This window comes from Sinocyclocheilus grahami, unplaced genomic scaffold (assembly GCF_001515645.1).
Source record: "Sinocyclocheilus grahami isolate Dianchi unplaced genomic scaffold, SAMN03320097.WGS_v1.1 scaffold487.1, whole genome shotgun sequence".
NCBI classification, from domain to species: domain Eukaryota; kingdom Metazoa; phylum Chordata; class Actinopteri; order Cypriniformes; family Cyprinidae; genus Sinocyclocheilus; species Sinocyclocheilus grahami.
In genome coordinates, this window is record NW_015505666.1 from 289,286 (window position 1) to 307,237 (window position 17,952).

Sequence of the window (17,952 nt, forward strand, 5' to 3'; positions counted from 1 at the left end):
ATGCAACAGTCTACAAGGGCATCACCTGCAGAATCTCAATAATCCTGAGCTTGGTGTCCATCACCATGACGTTCTCGTTGTCAGGGAGACAGATTTGCTTTCCGTGGATTGGCTGAGCATCAGGGAGACAGTGGGGCATCATCAAGCCTCTGCTCAGAACCATCTGAGTCACCATCTCACCCACACCGTGGATGGTACGCATGACATTATTACCTACACAAACACAGCCTGAAGTGTTACACCGCCTCAAGGACAAGCAGCTATTATCTTGCAAAACAAACACTGAAGACAGCTTTAAAATGGGGTCTCACCTCCCTCAGGGCTCTTGTTGAGTTTGAACATAAATGTGGAAGTGGGTTGGACAATGTCCAGGATGGCCAGCAGGGTGCGTGTGAGGCACAGCAGCTCATTAAAACTGTAGAAGCCAAAGTAGACCAGGTTACGTGCCAGGTGCACCACCTGTTAGAGCGACAGACAGACGAAAATCCATTAAAATTCAAAGTGTTAGAAACTGAATCATTAGTATTCTGGTAGAGCTAATGCAGCCAATCTGCTCTGCTCTGTCCTCTGGACACGTCTCATAATACACTCAAGAAAAATATCAAACCTGGCACACAAATACAAAACACACAGACACACGAGCATGAAGTACAACATAAGTTCCATGTGAACTGACTCATAAGGACTACACTCTTTGCGCTTTATGTTTTTGGTGCACTACAAAGAACCAATTAAATTGTTCGGGAATCAGTTTAACTTAAAAATAATGCCTAATAAAGTACAGTACACCCTTTTGGAATCCAACTACACTGGATGTGCTGTATTTTTTATTCACTAATAGAGTCGATTGAACTATACCAGTCAGGCTGTATGGATGAATTTGATTCAATACAATACATTTTATGGTGTGGGAACCAGACCACACTTGTTGTGCTGTGTTTTTGATTCACTAAATAGAACCAAATCTTTAGATTCACTCACTCAGTAATTGGTTGGACTACACTGTTTGCAATTTGATTTAATAAAAAAAAACAGTTCATAAGGGTCATTCATTTGGTAATCGGACTACACTGGTTGTTCTGTATGTTTTTGATTTACTAAACAGAACCATTCGTTCAGGATTCAAAGGAAGTACAGCAGTCATGTTGTATGGATGGATTTCGATTCACTAAAAAACAGCTTATACTCTAAGAATCATAGAATGGAGAACTGAACTACACTGTTTGCACTGTATGACTCTGATTTTCTACAAAGAACCAACTAATTTGTTTGAGAATCAGTTGGACCATTTGTGCTGCATATATATTCATAGATTTGAATGATCAAATTCATTTGGTAGTCAGACTACACTGGTTGTGCTGTGTTTTTGATTCACTAAATGGAGCCTATTCCTTTGTTCAGGAATCAGTGACTACACTAGTAGTCAAACTGTATTAATGGATTTGATTCACAAAAAAAAGCAGCTTATAAGAGAAATTAGTTCAGGAACTGGACTACACCGTTTGCGCTGTAAGGATACATTTGATTTACTAAAAAACAGCTCTTTAACATCAGTCATTTGAGAATTAGACTCCACTGGCCATGCAGTAATTTTAATTTACTAAAAAGAACCAACTCACAACTATAGTGAGTGACCAGCACTGACTAGACTAGTCATGCTATATGAACAAATCTGCATCATTAAAAAAAAGCCTATAAAAGTCATCAGTCCGAGATTTGGACTACACTGTTCGTGCTTGTATGGTTTTGATTCACTTTAAAGAATCAACTCTTTAGAGTGATTCATTGACTACACTGATCTTGCTATATGAATAAATCTAAACCACTAAGAAAAAAGCTTATAAGAGTCATTTGTTTTGGAATTGACTACCCTGGGGTGCGTTTCCCAAAAGCAACTATGGTTGCAAGTTCCGTCGCTACCAACAGAGTTCAATGGAACTTACTACCATAATTAGCTAACAATGCTTTTGGGAAATGCACCCCAAGTCAGGCTGTATGTTTCGCACTGTAGATTTGGTGTTGGCTGAATAGTAGCGCAGGAAACAATGTCATTTCAGAGTATTTATGGTGTTCTGTCCACACTGATGGAAAATTGCACATGTGAGAACCATTGACGGAACCAAACATCATCTCACCTCAAGGGTCAATTCATTCTTCTCTCTGTCTCCAAAGGGATCAGGCTGACTGACCACATCTTTGAGATATTCATCCACAAAATGCATAGTAGGGGCAAACTTTCTCTTCATGTCCTCTCTGGATGTGTCTCTGAACTCATAGTCATACCTGTTCACCAATTTTACAGTCAGATAAGCTGAACAACACAAAGCAGTCTTGTAAATAAAGCCACATAATGGTAGAAGCACCAGAGGCAAAGACAGTTTCCATCTTACTCATTGACAGAGATCTTGGAGGGTATCTCAGTCCAGAGGCGCGCATAGCGAACAGGAACCACGGCCTCCTGCGGGTCGCGGTCCACATGCATGTGTAGCATTAGACGACAAAATGAGGCACGCAGGTTGTAAGGCAGGCAGTCATCAAACATGCAGCGGAGGATTAGATCTACTGGCAGCTGATTGGAAATCTGATTGATGGCCAGATACTGCCGATCCAGGCACATTTTAGCAAAAAGATTGAGCTGACACCTGAGAATGGATAGACATTCATATGTACTCCAATTTAAGAATAATAAAAGATCCTGCTTAGAAGATAAAACAATAAATAAACAAATGAAATTAAATACTCTATCTTTCAAATATGTGATTGAACTCTAACCTGTAGTAGGTGATGATGTCAACGTCTAATTTTTGTCCATCCTTGGCATCCTGAGCCAGATGGCGGATGGACTTGCCATGAGGCTCTTTGTGGTTATCAATCCAGTATAGCCATACCTCTTCATCATCACCATCCTCCTGGATTAAAGATGACTCTAGAGAGGTCTCTGTGTGTGGGATCAGTCTACGGAAACATAAACCCAGTCATATATCTTAATATAATACAAAACGACCTATTAGACACTATTAGAGTTATTAGAGTTTCTTCATCATTGTCATTGTCCAAGAGCCCGATCTAGCTAATCCCAGGATCTCACTTGGTCTGGATGAGGATGTCTGCGTTGGTGGGGTTCAGCATGAATTTGCAAATCAGTTCCTGAGTGACAGGAATGGCTGTTTTGTTGGAGACGCACAGGTCAGACAAATAATCCAGAAACCTGGGGAAAAATGCACAATAAAATATATTTATATATAAAATATATAATTCTTTTAGTTTTCTATTCATCACAGAATCTTAAGAAAAATATATCACTGTTTCAAAAAAAAATAAAAATAATAATTATATATATATATATATATCAAGCAGCACAACTGTTTTAACACTGATAATATAAAAAAAAGTTTCTAGGGCATTAAATCAGCATATTTGAATTATTTCTGATGGATTACGTGATACTGAAGTCTGAAGTAACAGCTGCTCAGCCATCACAGGAATGAATTATATTATAAAACATAAAATAAATTTTTTTTATATTTCATAATATAACTAATTTGGAATCTAAATGATACTAATGGGACAAATAAGAGTCTTATTATAAAAATAAAATCCTACTTGGAAAAAAATATAATACATTTTTGTTTATCCAGCAGAATATTACAGTACATGTCTTAAAGGGGTCATATGATGTGATTTAAATTTTTCCTTTCTCTTTGGAGTGTTACAAGCTCTTGGTGCATAAATAAGATCTGTAAAGTTTCAAAGACTAAAGTCTCAAATCCAAATAAATATTTTTTATAAAAGTTAAGAGTCAGCCACACCTACCTAAATGTCTCGTTCTAACACGCCCCCACATGTATACGTCACTATCTCGGAAGATTTGCAAATGTTCACCCAAAGAAAGAAGGCGTAACTTTTATTCTCGCTGTAGTATTGTTGCGGCCGCCATGTCGTGAAGGCGCTGTGTGTTTCGTTGTGAAAGCGAAACTACTTTGTTTGGCCTTTGTTTGCGCTGTGGATTGCCGGATCGGCTTTCACCATGGACGAAGCGGAGTCCAGCCCGGGGTTGTCACATGTGGTTGCCGCAAGCCTCCTTTGTCGAATCCGCCGGCCGCGCCGTTCTGTGGATTGCCGGATCGGCTTCCCCCAGGGACGAAGCGGAGTCCAGCCCGGGGTTGTCACATGTGGTTGCCGCAAGCCTCCTTTGTCGAATCCGCCGGCCGCGCCGTTCTCAAGCCCGCCGCCTGTGCTCACTCTAGCCCCCGGCATCTGCTCACTCTAGGCCGCCGCTGCTCACTCTAGGCCGCCGTGTGTGACACTGTGTTTCGTTGTGAAAGCAAAACTTTGTTTGGCTTTCCAAAAATGGACACGACTAGAAATCAGTGGTTAAGTTGTATTTACAACACTGTTCCAGAACACTTCAACCAAAATATTCAGATGTGTGCAGCACATTTTATGGAGGACCGTTTCCTGATCCTGGTAGAGTAGACTACAATGCCGGCTGTTCTGACTCACAGATTGTAAGTACGTTTTTTTTATATTTAAAGCAAGTTTTTTGGGCACTGTAGAGTAGGGCCTGTTGTTTGTCATTTCTCCGATCACAAATGCAGCGCAATAATTATGTCCCCACTGGATGCAACGAATGCCTCGTTTATAATGGGTTTTCATGTTTTTGAATCATCACCCCGGCCGGACAGGGCATCATCACAATATGGTAGGGGTGTAACATTTCCGTCACACGCTTGAGGTAATCGGCCAATCACAGCACACCTTGCTTTTCAGACCGATGAGCTTTGTAAAAATCGACACATTTCAGAAAGGCGGGGCATAAAGGAGAAACAATAATGTACAGTATGTGGAAAATATTAATAATGTGTTTTTTTAACCCTCAAACCGCATAAACACATTTCATTACACCAAATACACCAAATAATGTTCTTTTTAGCAACATCAAATGACCCCTTTAAAGAGCTCTTATTTGATCCCAATACATTGGTCCCAAATTACAGAGAATCCATTCGTTTTCCTTAAAGATTTCATCAGCTCATTTAGCATTTTCTGCCGGTACTGGTTAGTGCCAAACATTTGAGTGGATGTCTAAATCTCTGGGTCAGACCTGGGCTCTCGGTTCCTGCGCAGAAGTTTGACAAAGGTCTCAATCTCACGTGCAGTGATGTGTTTCTCTAACAGTTTGCGGTTGTTGTGCAGGAGAGCAGTGATTGTATCTTCGGCCAGGATCTCATAGCCGATTTGAGCCTGCATGATGGAAAAATTCTTGGCTATGTACTCCTGTGAGAAAGAAGACACGTATATTAGTCTACTGGACAACCCTAATAATTCAAACTGATAACTGAAGATGTTCCTTACCTGATTCTTGCGGTAATCTTGTTGGGAATGGCGCAGAATTCTGTAACACAGTTGTAGCATGTACTTAAATGGAGCATTGCGCTGCTCCCCCATATCTTCCAGCTTCGGCATGGACGAGTCTTTAACCTCAGAAAATGGGGCTTTAAGAATTCCAAAGATCTGCAAACATAAAAATTACAGTCGGAAATTTGCAGTGCAATCTACGATTCTTTAAGAATCAACTTGAGATTACTGTTCGAGCAAACCTGTGCCAGGATGTTCTGCTCTCTCATGAGTTTCTGCCTCTCTCTGTTGGGGTTTGAGATGACCACAGACAGCACGTCCTGTCCGTTGTTCGGCACATCGCACACAAAGAAGATCAAATCCTCCAAAAGCTTAATAGTAAACCTAAACATAAAAACATAAATGCATAACGTAAAACGTAAAAATATAAATGCACTGTGATCAGTGATCTCATTTTACTTCCTTGGCTTGAAAGTGACTTCTGTGTGAGCTGTGCTTCATACATTTCTATGCTATTGACAATGGACAATGCTAGTGTGCAAAAAAAAGGTTTGTGACCCCATTGTGACCACACCTTAACACATTCAAAGGCCTTCAGGTAAGTGTGACGTATACCTGCGTTCATTTGCTACAGCGAAATTGCTGATCCCCAAAATACGCACAAACATCTCCAAGACCTTGTTGGCATCATTGGCAAAATCCAAATCCCTGACTTCTGACAGGGGGACAGAATTAATGGAGAACGCCTCCTTGTCCTCCTTCATGCGGCAGGTGCCGATCTGTTCAAATAAACAGAGAAATTACACAAGCTTTCATTGACGAGACTAATTTTTCTTCAAATAAAAATAAAGGAAATAAACAACCTTGAGCATAACGGGTCGTTCCTCCTCAACATCAATGGGAATGTTAGTACTGGTCACCCAAGTGTTTGTGCACAAGTTCCTGAGTCTCACATAGGAATTCCTAAAAAAGGACATATTTTCAAGGAATCAAACCCATGACCTTGGAGTTGTTAGCATTATACTGATTTTTCGGCTACAGGAAATACCCAACTGTACATTTGGCATATCGACAGCACTTAATGGGGACTTGAATAAAAACGAATCTGGATAAATGGTTTCACAAGTATATTTTAAAATCTAAATGGTTGCTCTAAAAAGGCTTTGTGAGCACTTGAATTCATTGGGAGCACTTTTTCTACAATCATTACTCCCTTTCAAACCCTTACTGCTGCTTTTTAACACCTACATCTCTTAGCTTGCACTTCTAGCCAATTTTGAAGCTTATTTAGAGCTTGTCTCTTTAGGGTAGATTGCTTGTCCCATTCCACATTTCGGATAAAAGGGTTTGTTAAACAAATAAATGCACATCTAAATTTAAGTGTTTTTCATTCTAATCTCATAGTTTTCATGATTAAAAGTCATTTTAGTGTACAGGAACAAACCTGGGAACTAGGCAGTCTGCCCGCTGTAAGGTGGTGGCATCCAGTTCAAAAAGAGAGGCAATGTCATTGCCATGGGGCACTGCAACAAGGGTGTAGGGGATCTTGTCAGCCTGCCACTTCTTTTTAGAGTACAAAGTGTCTGTGTTGGTCTGAGGTTTGCACAAGGAGACAGGGGAAGGTCACATTGGTGTATAAAAACCCACATATGACAATGCAAGTAACACTGAGTCTGCATGTACTGTACCATTATTACTGGTTTTAAATATACTTACTTGTGATTATGGGTTACTATGTAATTTTTATTCTTATACTGTATTCTCATATACAGTATATTCTCATATACTGTATTATAAATTTTTTCCTGCATTTTTCTATTCTACAGAGATTTCTTTTATTTTTACATGAAAAATATTCATGGTGAAAGTACCTCAAACCAGGGTTATTATTGTTAACTAAAATTAAGATTAAAACCTTAAAAAATATTGTTTTTTTATTTGAAATAAAATCAACATTAATGCTACTAAAATATGAAAAATAATAAATGTATTATATTTAAGCCAGTTGCTAAGGAAACGTTTCTCATTTTCATTGATGTACTAAAATAACTGAAACAAAAATTAATTAAACAATATAAACATTAAAAAACAAAAAATATAGAAACGCCAAACAAAACATTAAATGGACTAAATGGAATTAATTAAAAGGAAAATGGAAAACATAAAAACTCATTTAAACAACGAATAAAAACTACAATAGTATCTCAATAACAGTAAAATAACAAAAACTGCCCTGCTGAATAATAAAATCTAATTAAATATAAAAAATAAAATAAAATAACCTATTTATAGTAATGCAATTCCTATGGAAGTCTATGGGGCAAAGCATTTAAAAGAAGAAATATGCAACGCTTATTTTTGTTAAAGCTGTTTGCTGGCATTACAAGGTCATAACAGGATTCGAAGGTTGCATATGACAAGACACAATTGCAAGCCATTTGACTAATCTCATGTTGAAACTTGCAATGTTTATGTCTTGTGTCTCCATTTCCATAATAGAGTGTGTTTTAACATTTATTCAGTTCCAATGTTAGTGTGCTACTGTAAACACATCTTTGCTCATTTTTTAAAAACTGACAACTGTTAATCGACAGCATTGAACCTGCAATTCCTACAATGGCCACAGCTCAAATAGATCTTGCAAAAAAATTCTGAGAAAAACCCAGAGGTTATCTACAGTGAGGATATTATGCAGGACTGCATCTGTAGCACAGACTGTTTTCACCGGAGCTTTTTGATGGAGGGCTATTTGGAGAGCAGCATTATAAATTCTCCTCTGCTCTGACTCTCTGCAGCTCCTCTGACTCACTCCTCCACTGAAGCAGACAGCACGTCTGCCAGACTCTCACGGGGCACCCCCAGATTCAGACATTATGTAAGGAGCCCCCTCTGCGAGTGCGTTTGTCTGCAAGGCTGCTGAAGCAGAATGCTAATACAGCGGAAAGGTGCAGTGAGAGATACAGGCGGAAGAGAAAAAAAATTCCGGAGAGTAGGAGGACGGGAGCTGTGCGAGTCTGTCTGTTGCAGCGTGAAGGAGGGGAGAGAAGCAGATTACGTAATAGAGAAGTTGTGCAGGAGAGTTGGGCTGAGCCGCAATGCTGTATAGACGAGACAACACGGGTTCGGTTTACTTCAGCAGAGAGTCAGACACAAAACTTCAAATACAGTTCAACACAATCAGCAAATGTGATTAATACTTCAAAGATAGAGTCTGCAAACTTAAAAAAAAAATGTGTGTATTCTGAAGAATGGGAAAAGGATCTTCTGTGGAACTCTGCAGATATTTCTGTGGAATTCTGCAAGACTAGTTATGACTCAAAAAGGTTGGCATCCAAGTGGGGTCTGACTTACCTCGTTTTTGGTGCTGATACTGTCGGTACGATCTTTGAAATCAGGATTCACCTGAAACAGAAGCAGAAGTGTTCATGAAGGCCTTATGGAATACACACAGATACAAAGGGGGGTTGTTTCATCATTTTTATCTTGGACAATAACCCCTCTGTCTGCGTTGTGCACAGTGGATGGCTGTGACGGATTCTACACCACTGTGACAATAACATTGAGAAGGCTGCCACCTGCAGCCCATCTTCTGCACTTTTAAAAGTGTAAAAAATAAATGATAAACCTCTCCAAAAGAAAATTTTCAGAGGTTGATCTTTTATAGTTTAGAAGACTTGACTATAAAAGTTAAGTGTACTCTACAATTCTAAAATTTGGGATTGGTAAGGTTTTTTTTTTAATGTTTTGGGAAAAAAAAATAAAAAGGGGCATTTATTTGATCAGGAATACAGTAAAAAAAAAAAGCAATATTATAAAATATTATTATAAATAAAAAATTACCATTTTTTATTTTTGTATACCTTAAAACAAAATCTATTCCTTTAAAGGTAAAGCAGAATTTTCGACAGCCATTACTCCAGATTTCAGCATCACATCATTTTAATGCAGATTGGTGTTCAAGAAACATTTCTTATTACTAATGATTTTAATAAAGCAGTTGGGCTATTAATATTTTTGTCAAAACTTTGATGCATTTTAAGATTACAAATTATTTGTAACATTGTAAAAGTACTGTCACTTTCGATCAATTTAATGTGGTAAACACTACTGTTAAAAAGTTTAAGTATTCATTTTGTCTCCGATGTTTCTCCAAAATTCCTTAACAGAAATAATAATTGAAAAAAAACATTCAAGTAGAAGTACAGAGCTCTGGACCCTTTTCACAGTCTGTGATGACATCTCCACAGTTATTAACGTCGCAAATTTAGCAAAGCTTTTTCTTTTTTTTTTATTACTGTACATTTATAACCCTATACTTTGAGTTTTCTTACCTTAGCATTAAATTACAGAAAACGGGTTAACACTGCTGCTTGAGTGTTTCTAAAACAATGGCTGAGGAAGTGACGGCAAATCTGACTTCTTTCTCTCTTCTGTGCAACATAATAAATCTCTTCATTTTTTTCCTCTTTTGGAAAGTCGTAGAAACGCTATCGTGGATTTTTTTCATTTGCTATTGGGGCAAATGGGAATGTAAAAATTATATTTGTTGTGACGACTTCCACTTCGGAGAACCCTGGAAATGGGAAGAGTGTCCATAAAATTATTTGGAATATTAAAGTTCAGATAATCTGGTGTTTGGAGTGTTTGATGAGAAATATAGTAGTTGATATTAAGATCTCCTTAAACTCCTTGCTGTCTACAAGAAACAATAGAGATCTCAGAGAGAACTGCTAATACATTGTGACATTTTTCTGATGTCAGCATTCAGATAATGCGTTATTGATTTCAGGGTCAGTTGAGTAAATGCAGCTAAATCACCCAAGTGGCGCACCAGTGAGTTTACTGCTCTAGGAAAAGCTTCATGCGTGCAGCATTCAAATAGATGTAAACCACAGGCATTCACACAAACCACAACATGTCAAACCATATAGTAAACAGCTCTTTAACCATGACTGAATTATGTAAAACAGGCAGAAGGGTAAAACCAGATGAGTTTCTGGGAAGGACTAAACAACGTAGACATGGAATGCACACCTCTGCCGCAAGGTAGTGTCCTGTGGCGAGGTGTTTGAAGCGAAACAGGCTGTTCCACTGGCCGGCTCCTCCTCTGCAGGGGTCATAGTGGACAACCTGAAGCACACGGGACAGGATGAGAGACTCCAAATTAATTCTGTACAGCATGATATTGTTCTAACATCCGAGTAAGAACATATACTCCTGTTCAAAAGTTCCAGGTATGATAAATAAAGTATTTTATTTTAAAGAAATTCATATTTGTACTTAGCCAGGACAAGTTAAACTGATTAAAATGCCAGTAAATAAATGTATAATATTACAGAAGATTTTTTATTTCAGATAAAGGCTGTTCTTTTGAACTTTTCATTTATTAAAGAATCCTAAAAAATTTAGTTTTCACAAAAATATTATGCTGCACAAATGTTTTCAACATTGATAGTAAGAAATGAAAACTGGAGCAATGGCTGCTGAATATTCAGCTTTGTCATCAAAGGAATAACTCAACATTTTTCAAAAACATTATAAAAAGTGTCATTGACCCCAAACTTTTGAACAGTAGTGTGTATCCCATTTATAAACCATAAAATGTTATGATACATTTTACTTCACTACATACATATAGATAACTTTAAGTTTGTGAACAAGAAAACCATACGTACCTCCACTTCCCATAGTGCTTTTGAACTGGTGGCGGAGGTTGCTGATTGGCGGAGAGTGGTTCTTAAGAAGACATACTGTTGCTTTTTGTACTCATCACAAGTAAGAAACTTTTCTTGCTCGGCATGAAACAACCTCACCACATCCCCCTGAGTGAATCAGAGAGTGAGACAAATGATTAGAGAGATATTATAAACCACATTCAATACAAAACAAACCTAAATCAATACATCACTCCCCACATATCTAATAAACCACAACATAAGACTCACCCCTTTTAATATGTCATCTCTGTATTCACTGAATTTCATGAAAAGAGTGACCTTCCAACTAGTGTTGCAGTTCAAAGCGTTAACCTGACAGACCGGAAATACAAAACACACATCTTTATTTCCATTACTTTTTCATGGCATTTCTACTTAGTTCTCAAAACTGTTTTTTTATTAACTCAAAAAACAATTATATCACAAATCAAACATTTCTTTTACTTTTCATACGATATATTTTGAATTTTTAAGACATTTAAGGTTATTGCAAATATTCTAAAAGTACATTCAGGTGATTTTTTTAATTTTTTTAAGTAGTGCTGTCAAACGATTATATATACATTTATTATGTATATATAAAGACACACACATAAGCATATATTTTGAAAATATTTACATGTATATATTTATATTCATATAAATTATATATATAAATATATTTAATATAGAAACGTAACATTTTTCTTTAAAATATACATGCATGTGTGTGTATTTATATATACATAATAAATATACACAGTACACACACATATTATGTAAACAAAAACTTGTATTTTGGATGCGATTAATAGCGATTAATCGTTTGACAGCACTAGTTTAAAGTAGAGCCCGACCGATATGGGTTTTTTGGGGCCGATACCGATACTTGGGAGTAAAAAAAAAAAGGCAGATATCGATATATTGACTGATATTCTTTGTGTATCTTATAGTACAGTACCAGTCAAAAGTTTGGACACTTTCCCATTCGTGTGTCCAAACATTTTGACTGGTACTATATGTAGAATACAGTATATATATATATATATAATAAAACATTTTTTTATAGTTATTGATTGAAATCCTGTTTATCTGGTCTGGTTCTTTAAAGATTAAAGTCAAAATTAAACTCATTATTAATTATCATACTTTTTAAATAGTAATTTGTTGTGTTATGAAATCAAATGGCCTGGAAGTGATCTTGCATTTATTAGATCACTCAAATGTGGTGATCAAACACTTATAATGACGTGACAAAGATATGTAATGATGGAGGCAGGGCATTTAACAATTTAAAAAACTTTATTCAAAATGAGTCTGACATCAGTGCACTGAACAGTAAAGTTGAAGTTTATTCAACTTTAATTAAATTCAATTACGTTGAAGTTTATTTCACTTTGGAACATTCATTCACGGATTTGCGCTACTGTCTTCACACACAGCCGAAACTTACTAGAGAAGTGTGACATAATATACCTCTGTAAATAAATATACATTCACGTATCGCGCACTTTAATGCCCTTTGAATGTAACGTGTGCGTTCCCTTGGAACTGGAATCATGGTGGAATATCATGTGAATTCCACTTCGCAGGGCACTTACGGTCGAATAAGACAACGCTTGAATGCTGCTGCCTGAACACCTCCTTACTGAAGTGAAAGTGTTGGCTGGTGTCAATATCTCGCGAACGCGCAGGCGGATCAGGCGATCCCTTCAGCTCGAGGAGCCCTCTCGAACGCCACCCTCCACGCGTCGGTAGCCCCCCGGGATCGCTAGATCGGTCAGCGCCGGACCGCAAATTTAACCGCCCATAACTCCCGAACCCCAGGGGCTATCGACGCGGGGGTGGTCTCATTCGAAAGAGGGCCTCGAGACGTACACTCGATTCGCATTCGAGAGGGTTCCTCGAGCTGAAGGGATCCCCCGAATTTGGTGTGGATCCGTCACGCCATTTCGGAGATATATTTGCATATTCTCTGATATATCGGTGACAGGCTCATATCGGCCGATAATATCGGCTAAATGATATATCTGTCGGGCTCTAGTTTAAAGCATTTTTTAGTCTTCATGAATGTATTATCTAGACTTATATATTTCAAAACGAAGCAAAACTTGAAAATCCCTATAGAAATTTCCATGACTTGTTCAAGATTTATAACATTACATCAATTTTCTAATTTTCTAATACAATGCATCAGAAGCTGTGACTCATCATGTGATCTCATTAACAGTGCTGCAGAGAACACAGCTGGTGTCTGACCTCTTTGCAGCCACGGTTATCCAGGAGTTCGATGTTGCTAGCGTGGAGAGGCTGCCCTGCATTTACAGGCATTAGAACCACTTTATCTCCAACCACCACCTACAAACACATACACATATATATAACACTGCATTCAACCACAGAGGTTTCTGTTGTTTCTCTTTTTCAACAGTAAAATAAACCAAATGACATCACATCCTGTGACATGCAGAGTTTAGAAACTGGTGTTTTAGACACATTTATACTTGACCCCATGAAGTCTGTAAGCATGTCTTTCTTATGCTAACATATTAAGTAAAGGAGTCAACTGTGTTAAGTGAATAAAAACAATGCCATTGATCACAAATTCAATAGAACCAATAATTTAATTCCGTTAATTTTATAATAATTGATTAAATAATCATTTGTAGGTCAATGAAGTTGTTCATTCGTAAATTATTTACATTTTAGATGCTGTCAATATGTCAATATTGCATGTTTTCATGATGTGTATGTAAATGCACATACGGTAGAATCACACTTTAAAAAAAAAAAAAGCATAAAATACTGAAATAATGTTTTTCAAATATCTTAGCTAGTGTTAAGTTTAGGATATGAAGGATAAAAAAATAACTTAATTGAGTTAACTGAACAATGAAAATGTGTAAATTACAGTGAAAATGAATGAAGAACAAACTATTTGTACATCAGCTATTAATGCATTAACAATGTAGAGACTACAATTTATAAACTATGAATTAACTAGTTTGATTTATACATACTTTATTCCTGTATTCACATACTAATGTTACCAACAAAATAAAGGCCATGGGGTATTAAGAAAGAAAAGTATATTGTCACATGGGAAAGAAAACTGCACTTGTCAAGCTATTTCATGGGGTCGTTAAATAGCAGATACTAATGAAAAATTACGGAGAACTTGTTTATACACACAGATATAATATCCATTGCATGCTTAAAGAGCTAGTGTAAATGCAAAGTTTGTGAAGAACATGTGAGTGAAGTGTTTATCATTCTCTTTCTCTATACATAATATAACACCAATCTCACTCAGAACTCAAGCCACTGATGTCAACAGTGAATCTGAACCTGTTTGGATGCCATTTAATAATTCTATTCTGATCTGGAAACTATTTGCATACTAGAACTGATTGTATTTGGATATATTTTAATAGTTCAGGTTTGAAAGAAAAAGAATCAAGACCGTAACAAGCAGTTAGAGTTGCATGTCACATGCATGTTAGCATGCTGCATACATCTCCGTGTATATACACACACACACTGCATGCGCCAAATATATTATATACCTTCACGATTCAGTTGCTGAGATGAAAACAAGAGGAGAGACCAGTTAACACAACAAAATGTTAATATAATGATGAGAGGTGATTAGCTTTTTAAAATGATAATGCAGTAATTTCTTCACTGCATGTTTAAAAAAAAGAAAAACATAATAAACGTCAGAACCTAAACACAGCGATTGTTTCTGAAGTGTTTGTTGTGTTAGTGGAGTGAAGCCTACATTGTCTCCTTCGCTGCGTAGCTTCCAAAAAGGCTGGATGTAGAACCAGGAGCCCTCGTTTCCTGAAGGGTCCAGAGACACTCGCATGGCGTTCTTCTCCAGCAGGGCCGGAAGACGCTTATTCACTGTCAGGTATTTATTACTCTTAATATGGAGAAGCTGAAAATATAAGGACAGTTTACTGTATTAAAAACTGTACCACATACATTATCATTCAAAAATTTGAGGTCTATAGGATTTTTTCTTTTTTTAGCAATGCATCAAAAATGACAGTAAATACATTTTTATATTACCAAAAAAAATCTATTTCAAATTAATGCTGTTCTTTTTAAATTTCTATTCATCAAATAATCCTCAAAAAATGTATTACCGTTTCTACAAAAATATTAATATTACACATTTCTTTAGTACCAAATCAGCATATTAGAATGATTATAAGTAAAATAAGATGCAAATATGGACAAGTCAGAATTCAAAAGTGAAAAGTCTGGCTCTGTGAGACTAAAATCTGATACTAAACTGAAACTTTCAGTTTATTATCAGATGCTAGACATATATAGAATTTCAAATCTTGTCTTTGAAAGTAAAACACAAGGCCACACACACACACACGAATTTCAGTCAAGTCAGTCGCCTTGAAGGCAACTGCAAAACTCAAACGAAGAGGCCTGTTGGGTCAAATATGTTTGGCAAAATGTCGGCAACCATGGTTTTTGTGTAAGCCCATAGAAACACTTAGATTAAAGTGACCAATCAAACAGGCATTTTTTTCTATCGGTTCTAGAGCCGTATATCACCCACGCTGTCAAACGCCTCTTTGGTCCTTGAGCGGGGCACTGGCAGCCTTGGCAACAGTGTGAAAACAAACAGAACGTTCTTGATGTCCAACCAAAAGTGTAAAAAACAAACATTTGTTGATAAGAAGAGGGAAGCTCGACTGTACCTGTACAACCCGACTATATTTGACAACCTCTCCCAACAATTTCTTGTTCTCAGTGTCATTTTGTTTCTGCTCCAGTTCCGCTGCATGCTGCAAAACGTAGAAGAAAAGACAGAAAACTATAATTAGCAATCCCAAAATGCCTAGTAGTAGAATTCTATTGCATAATCAGTGATGTTAAAGAACTAAGATGCATATCTACTGTGAGCATGCGGTGTTTTAAGGGCACCTGTAATTTCTTGAAGAGATCTCCCTGTGTGTTGTTCCCATGCTTCCCCTGTTTCGCCTTCCAGAACTGTCTCTGTGCAGAGTACCTGTTCATAGGACACACCTTGAAGAGACAATCTAGACAACAAAAAGAAAAACAATTCTATTAGGTGCTTAGCATTTATCGGCCGATACCGATATGGTGGCCGATATATCGTGCATCCCTAAAATGTTTCATAAAAGTATATAAAAAATATAATAAATAATATTTCTATATAATATTATTTATGTGTGCATATACATATTTCTAATTATATATTAACAATACATATAATAACAATATATATAATAATATAAATAAAAGGCATTGTAAATTGGTTTCAGTGTCACTACTGAATCGAAGTGACTGTAACATTTTAACATTTGACAGACTGTGTCTTTGAGACAAATAAAAGGACAGCACTGACAAACACAAGTCTGTCATTTTTACTTGCAAACCAAATAGATCCAGGATTTCTCCTTGATGTGAATGTACTGTGCACAAACAAAATAGAAGAAGACAATCTCAAATAGATCTCCTCAAATGTCCCTTTTGGCAAAGTGACAACTGAGTAAATCCAACAGAGTCAGAGTTTGTTTGCTAACTGAGCAAAGGACATATATTATAGAGCAAATAGTGCATTTAGAAAGACCTTCAGGGAACCACTAAAATGTGTCTCCTACTCCAGTGTAAATGTCTGATTCAAAAAAGATTTAAGAACATTTTATACAGAATAAGATCTCTAACTTGGAATTATGTACATAATTACTGACATTCAGATTGACATTTACTATAGTTCAGCAAATTTTTGCAGGCTACATCCAGTCAAAGGATTCCAAGTGATTGGGAATTTCACATAATGGTGAAAGATTTTCCCACAGATTTCAAAACGCGATTTGACGCGTTAACCAACAGAAAGATGCTTGGTTTGAAAGTGACTTGTGTGCTTTATATATCGCTAAACTATTGACAACAGACAACGCAAAATTGAACCTGCAAAATTTTGTTTATTTTTATTATTTTAGGGCTGCCACTAACAACTATTTTTATTTTGATTAATCTATCGACTAATATGTCGATTAATCTAGACGATTAATTTCCCGCAAAAAAAAAAAAATTTCTCACCATATTACAGAAATAAATACAGCCTTGATGATAGGGATGCCACTAACAACTATTTTTATTTTGATTAATCTATCGACTAATTTGTCGATTAATCTAGACGATTAATTTCCCGCAAAAAAAAAAAAAAATTCAACAATTTTACTTAAGAATATTTTATTCAACTATATTTCATTAAACCAAATGAAATCCAAAAGTAAAAAAGTGCAACAAATGCAAGAAGCAAGTGTCCATCTCAGTCCAAATCACTGAAATCAAAGTTCAGTATTATAGTGTAAGAATAACAACATATCCACGTGTTCTAGTCTACTAATAATAAAATTATATTAATAAAGTGAGGGTTTGAGCTTTTATTTTGAAACCGCGATGTATTCTCCTGTGTTTGCGTGAATTTATAAATGATTTACCTTACAAATCTGATGAAATGGCGCATGTTGCGTTCCCAGATTAACGTTATAATAAACCCAAACTCACAACAACATGCAGAGATGGAGTTTGAGATGCTCCACACATGTAAATGATAACAGTTCCTGTGGAACTACTGTGAAGGGAGCCGCTGCGTGACGCACGTACTTAATCTACACGCATGTAAATAATTAAAGCGCATATACTGTATTAGAACTGCATCGCATAATTATTTAATTAAATCGTAGCGTTTGTGAATTCACAATTATGCTTAATTATTGTTTTATACATTCTCGTCTGTGAAATGCGCCACTTCCGGTATTTTGCCGGTTAGTCGACACGAGCAAAATGAAGTTGAGGATTTTTAAAAATCGAATAAAATCGACGAATCGCGACAGCCCTA

The 17,952-nt window shown here is 36.7% G+C and overlaps 1 protein-coding gene across 1 annotated transcript in view; it reads right to left on the bottom strand.

The window, feature by feature from the left end:
* Positions 1–17,952, bottom strand: part of itpr2 (inositol 1,4,5-trisphosphate receptor, type 2) — a 93,147-nt gene that overhangs the window by 63,175 nt on the left and 12,020 nt on the right. Inside the window, exons 3-22 of the mRNA XM_016236278.1 lie at positions 16,005–16,120; positions 15,779–15,865; positions 14,836–14,994; positions 13,314–13,412; positions 11,304–11,387; positions 11,034–11,180; positions 10,393–10,488; positions 8,710–8,760; positions 6,803–6,951; positions 6,222–6,321; positions 5,974–6,137; positions 5,601–5,742; positions 5,356–5,514; positions 5,105–5,277; positions 3,089–3,208; positions 2,773–2,955; positions 2,391–2,642; positions 2,136–2,283; positions 312–459; positions 26–213 (exon numbers count right to left, since the gene is read on the bottom strand). Of these exons, the coding sequence (XP_016091764.1) occupies positions 26–213; positions 312–459; positions 2,136–2,283; positions 2,391–2,642; positions 2,773–2,955; positions 3,089–3,208; positions 5,105–5,277; positions 5,356–5,514; positions 5,601–5,742; positions 5,974–6,137; positions 6,222–6,321; positions 6,803–6,951; positions 8,710–8,760; positions 10,393–10,488; positions 11,034–11,180; positions 11,304–11,387; positions 13,314–13,412; positions 14,836–14,994; positions 15,779–15,865; positions 16,005–16,120 (2,765 nt within the window). The remainder of the gene's footprint in view (positions 1–25; positions 214–311; positions 460–2,135; positions 2,284–2,390; positions 2,643–2,772; positions 2,956–3,088; positions 3,209–5,104; positions 5,278–5,355; positions 5,515–5,600; positions 5,743–5,973; positions 6,138–6,221; positions 6,322–6,802; positions 6,952–8,709; positions 8,761–10,392; positions 10,489–11,033; positions 11,181–11,303; positions 11,388–13,313; positions 13,413–14,835; positions 14,995–15,778; positions 15,866–16,004; positions 16,121–17,952) is intronic.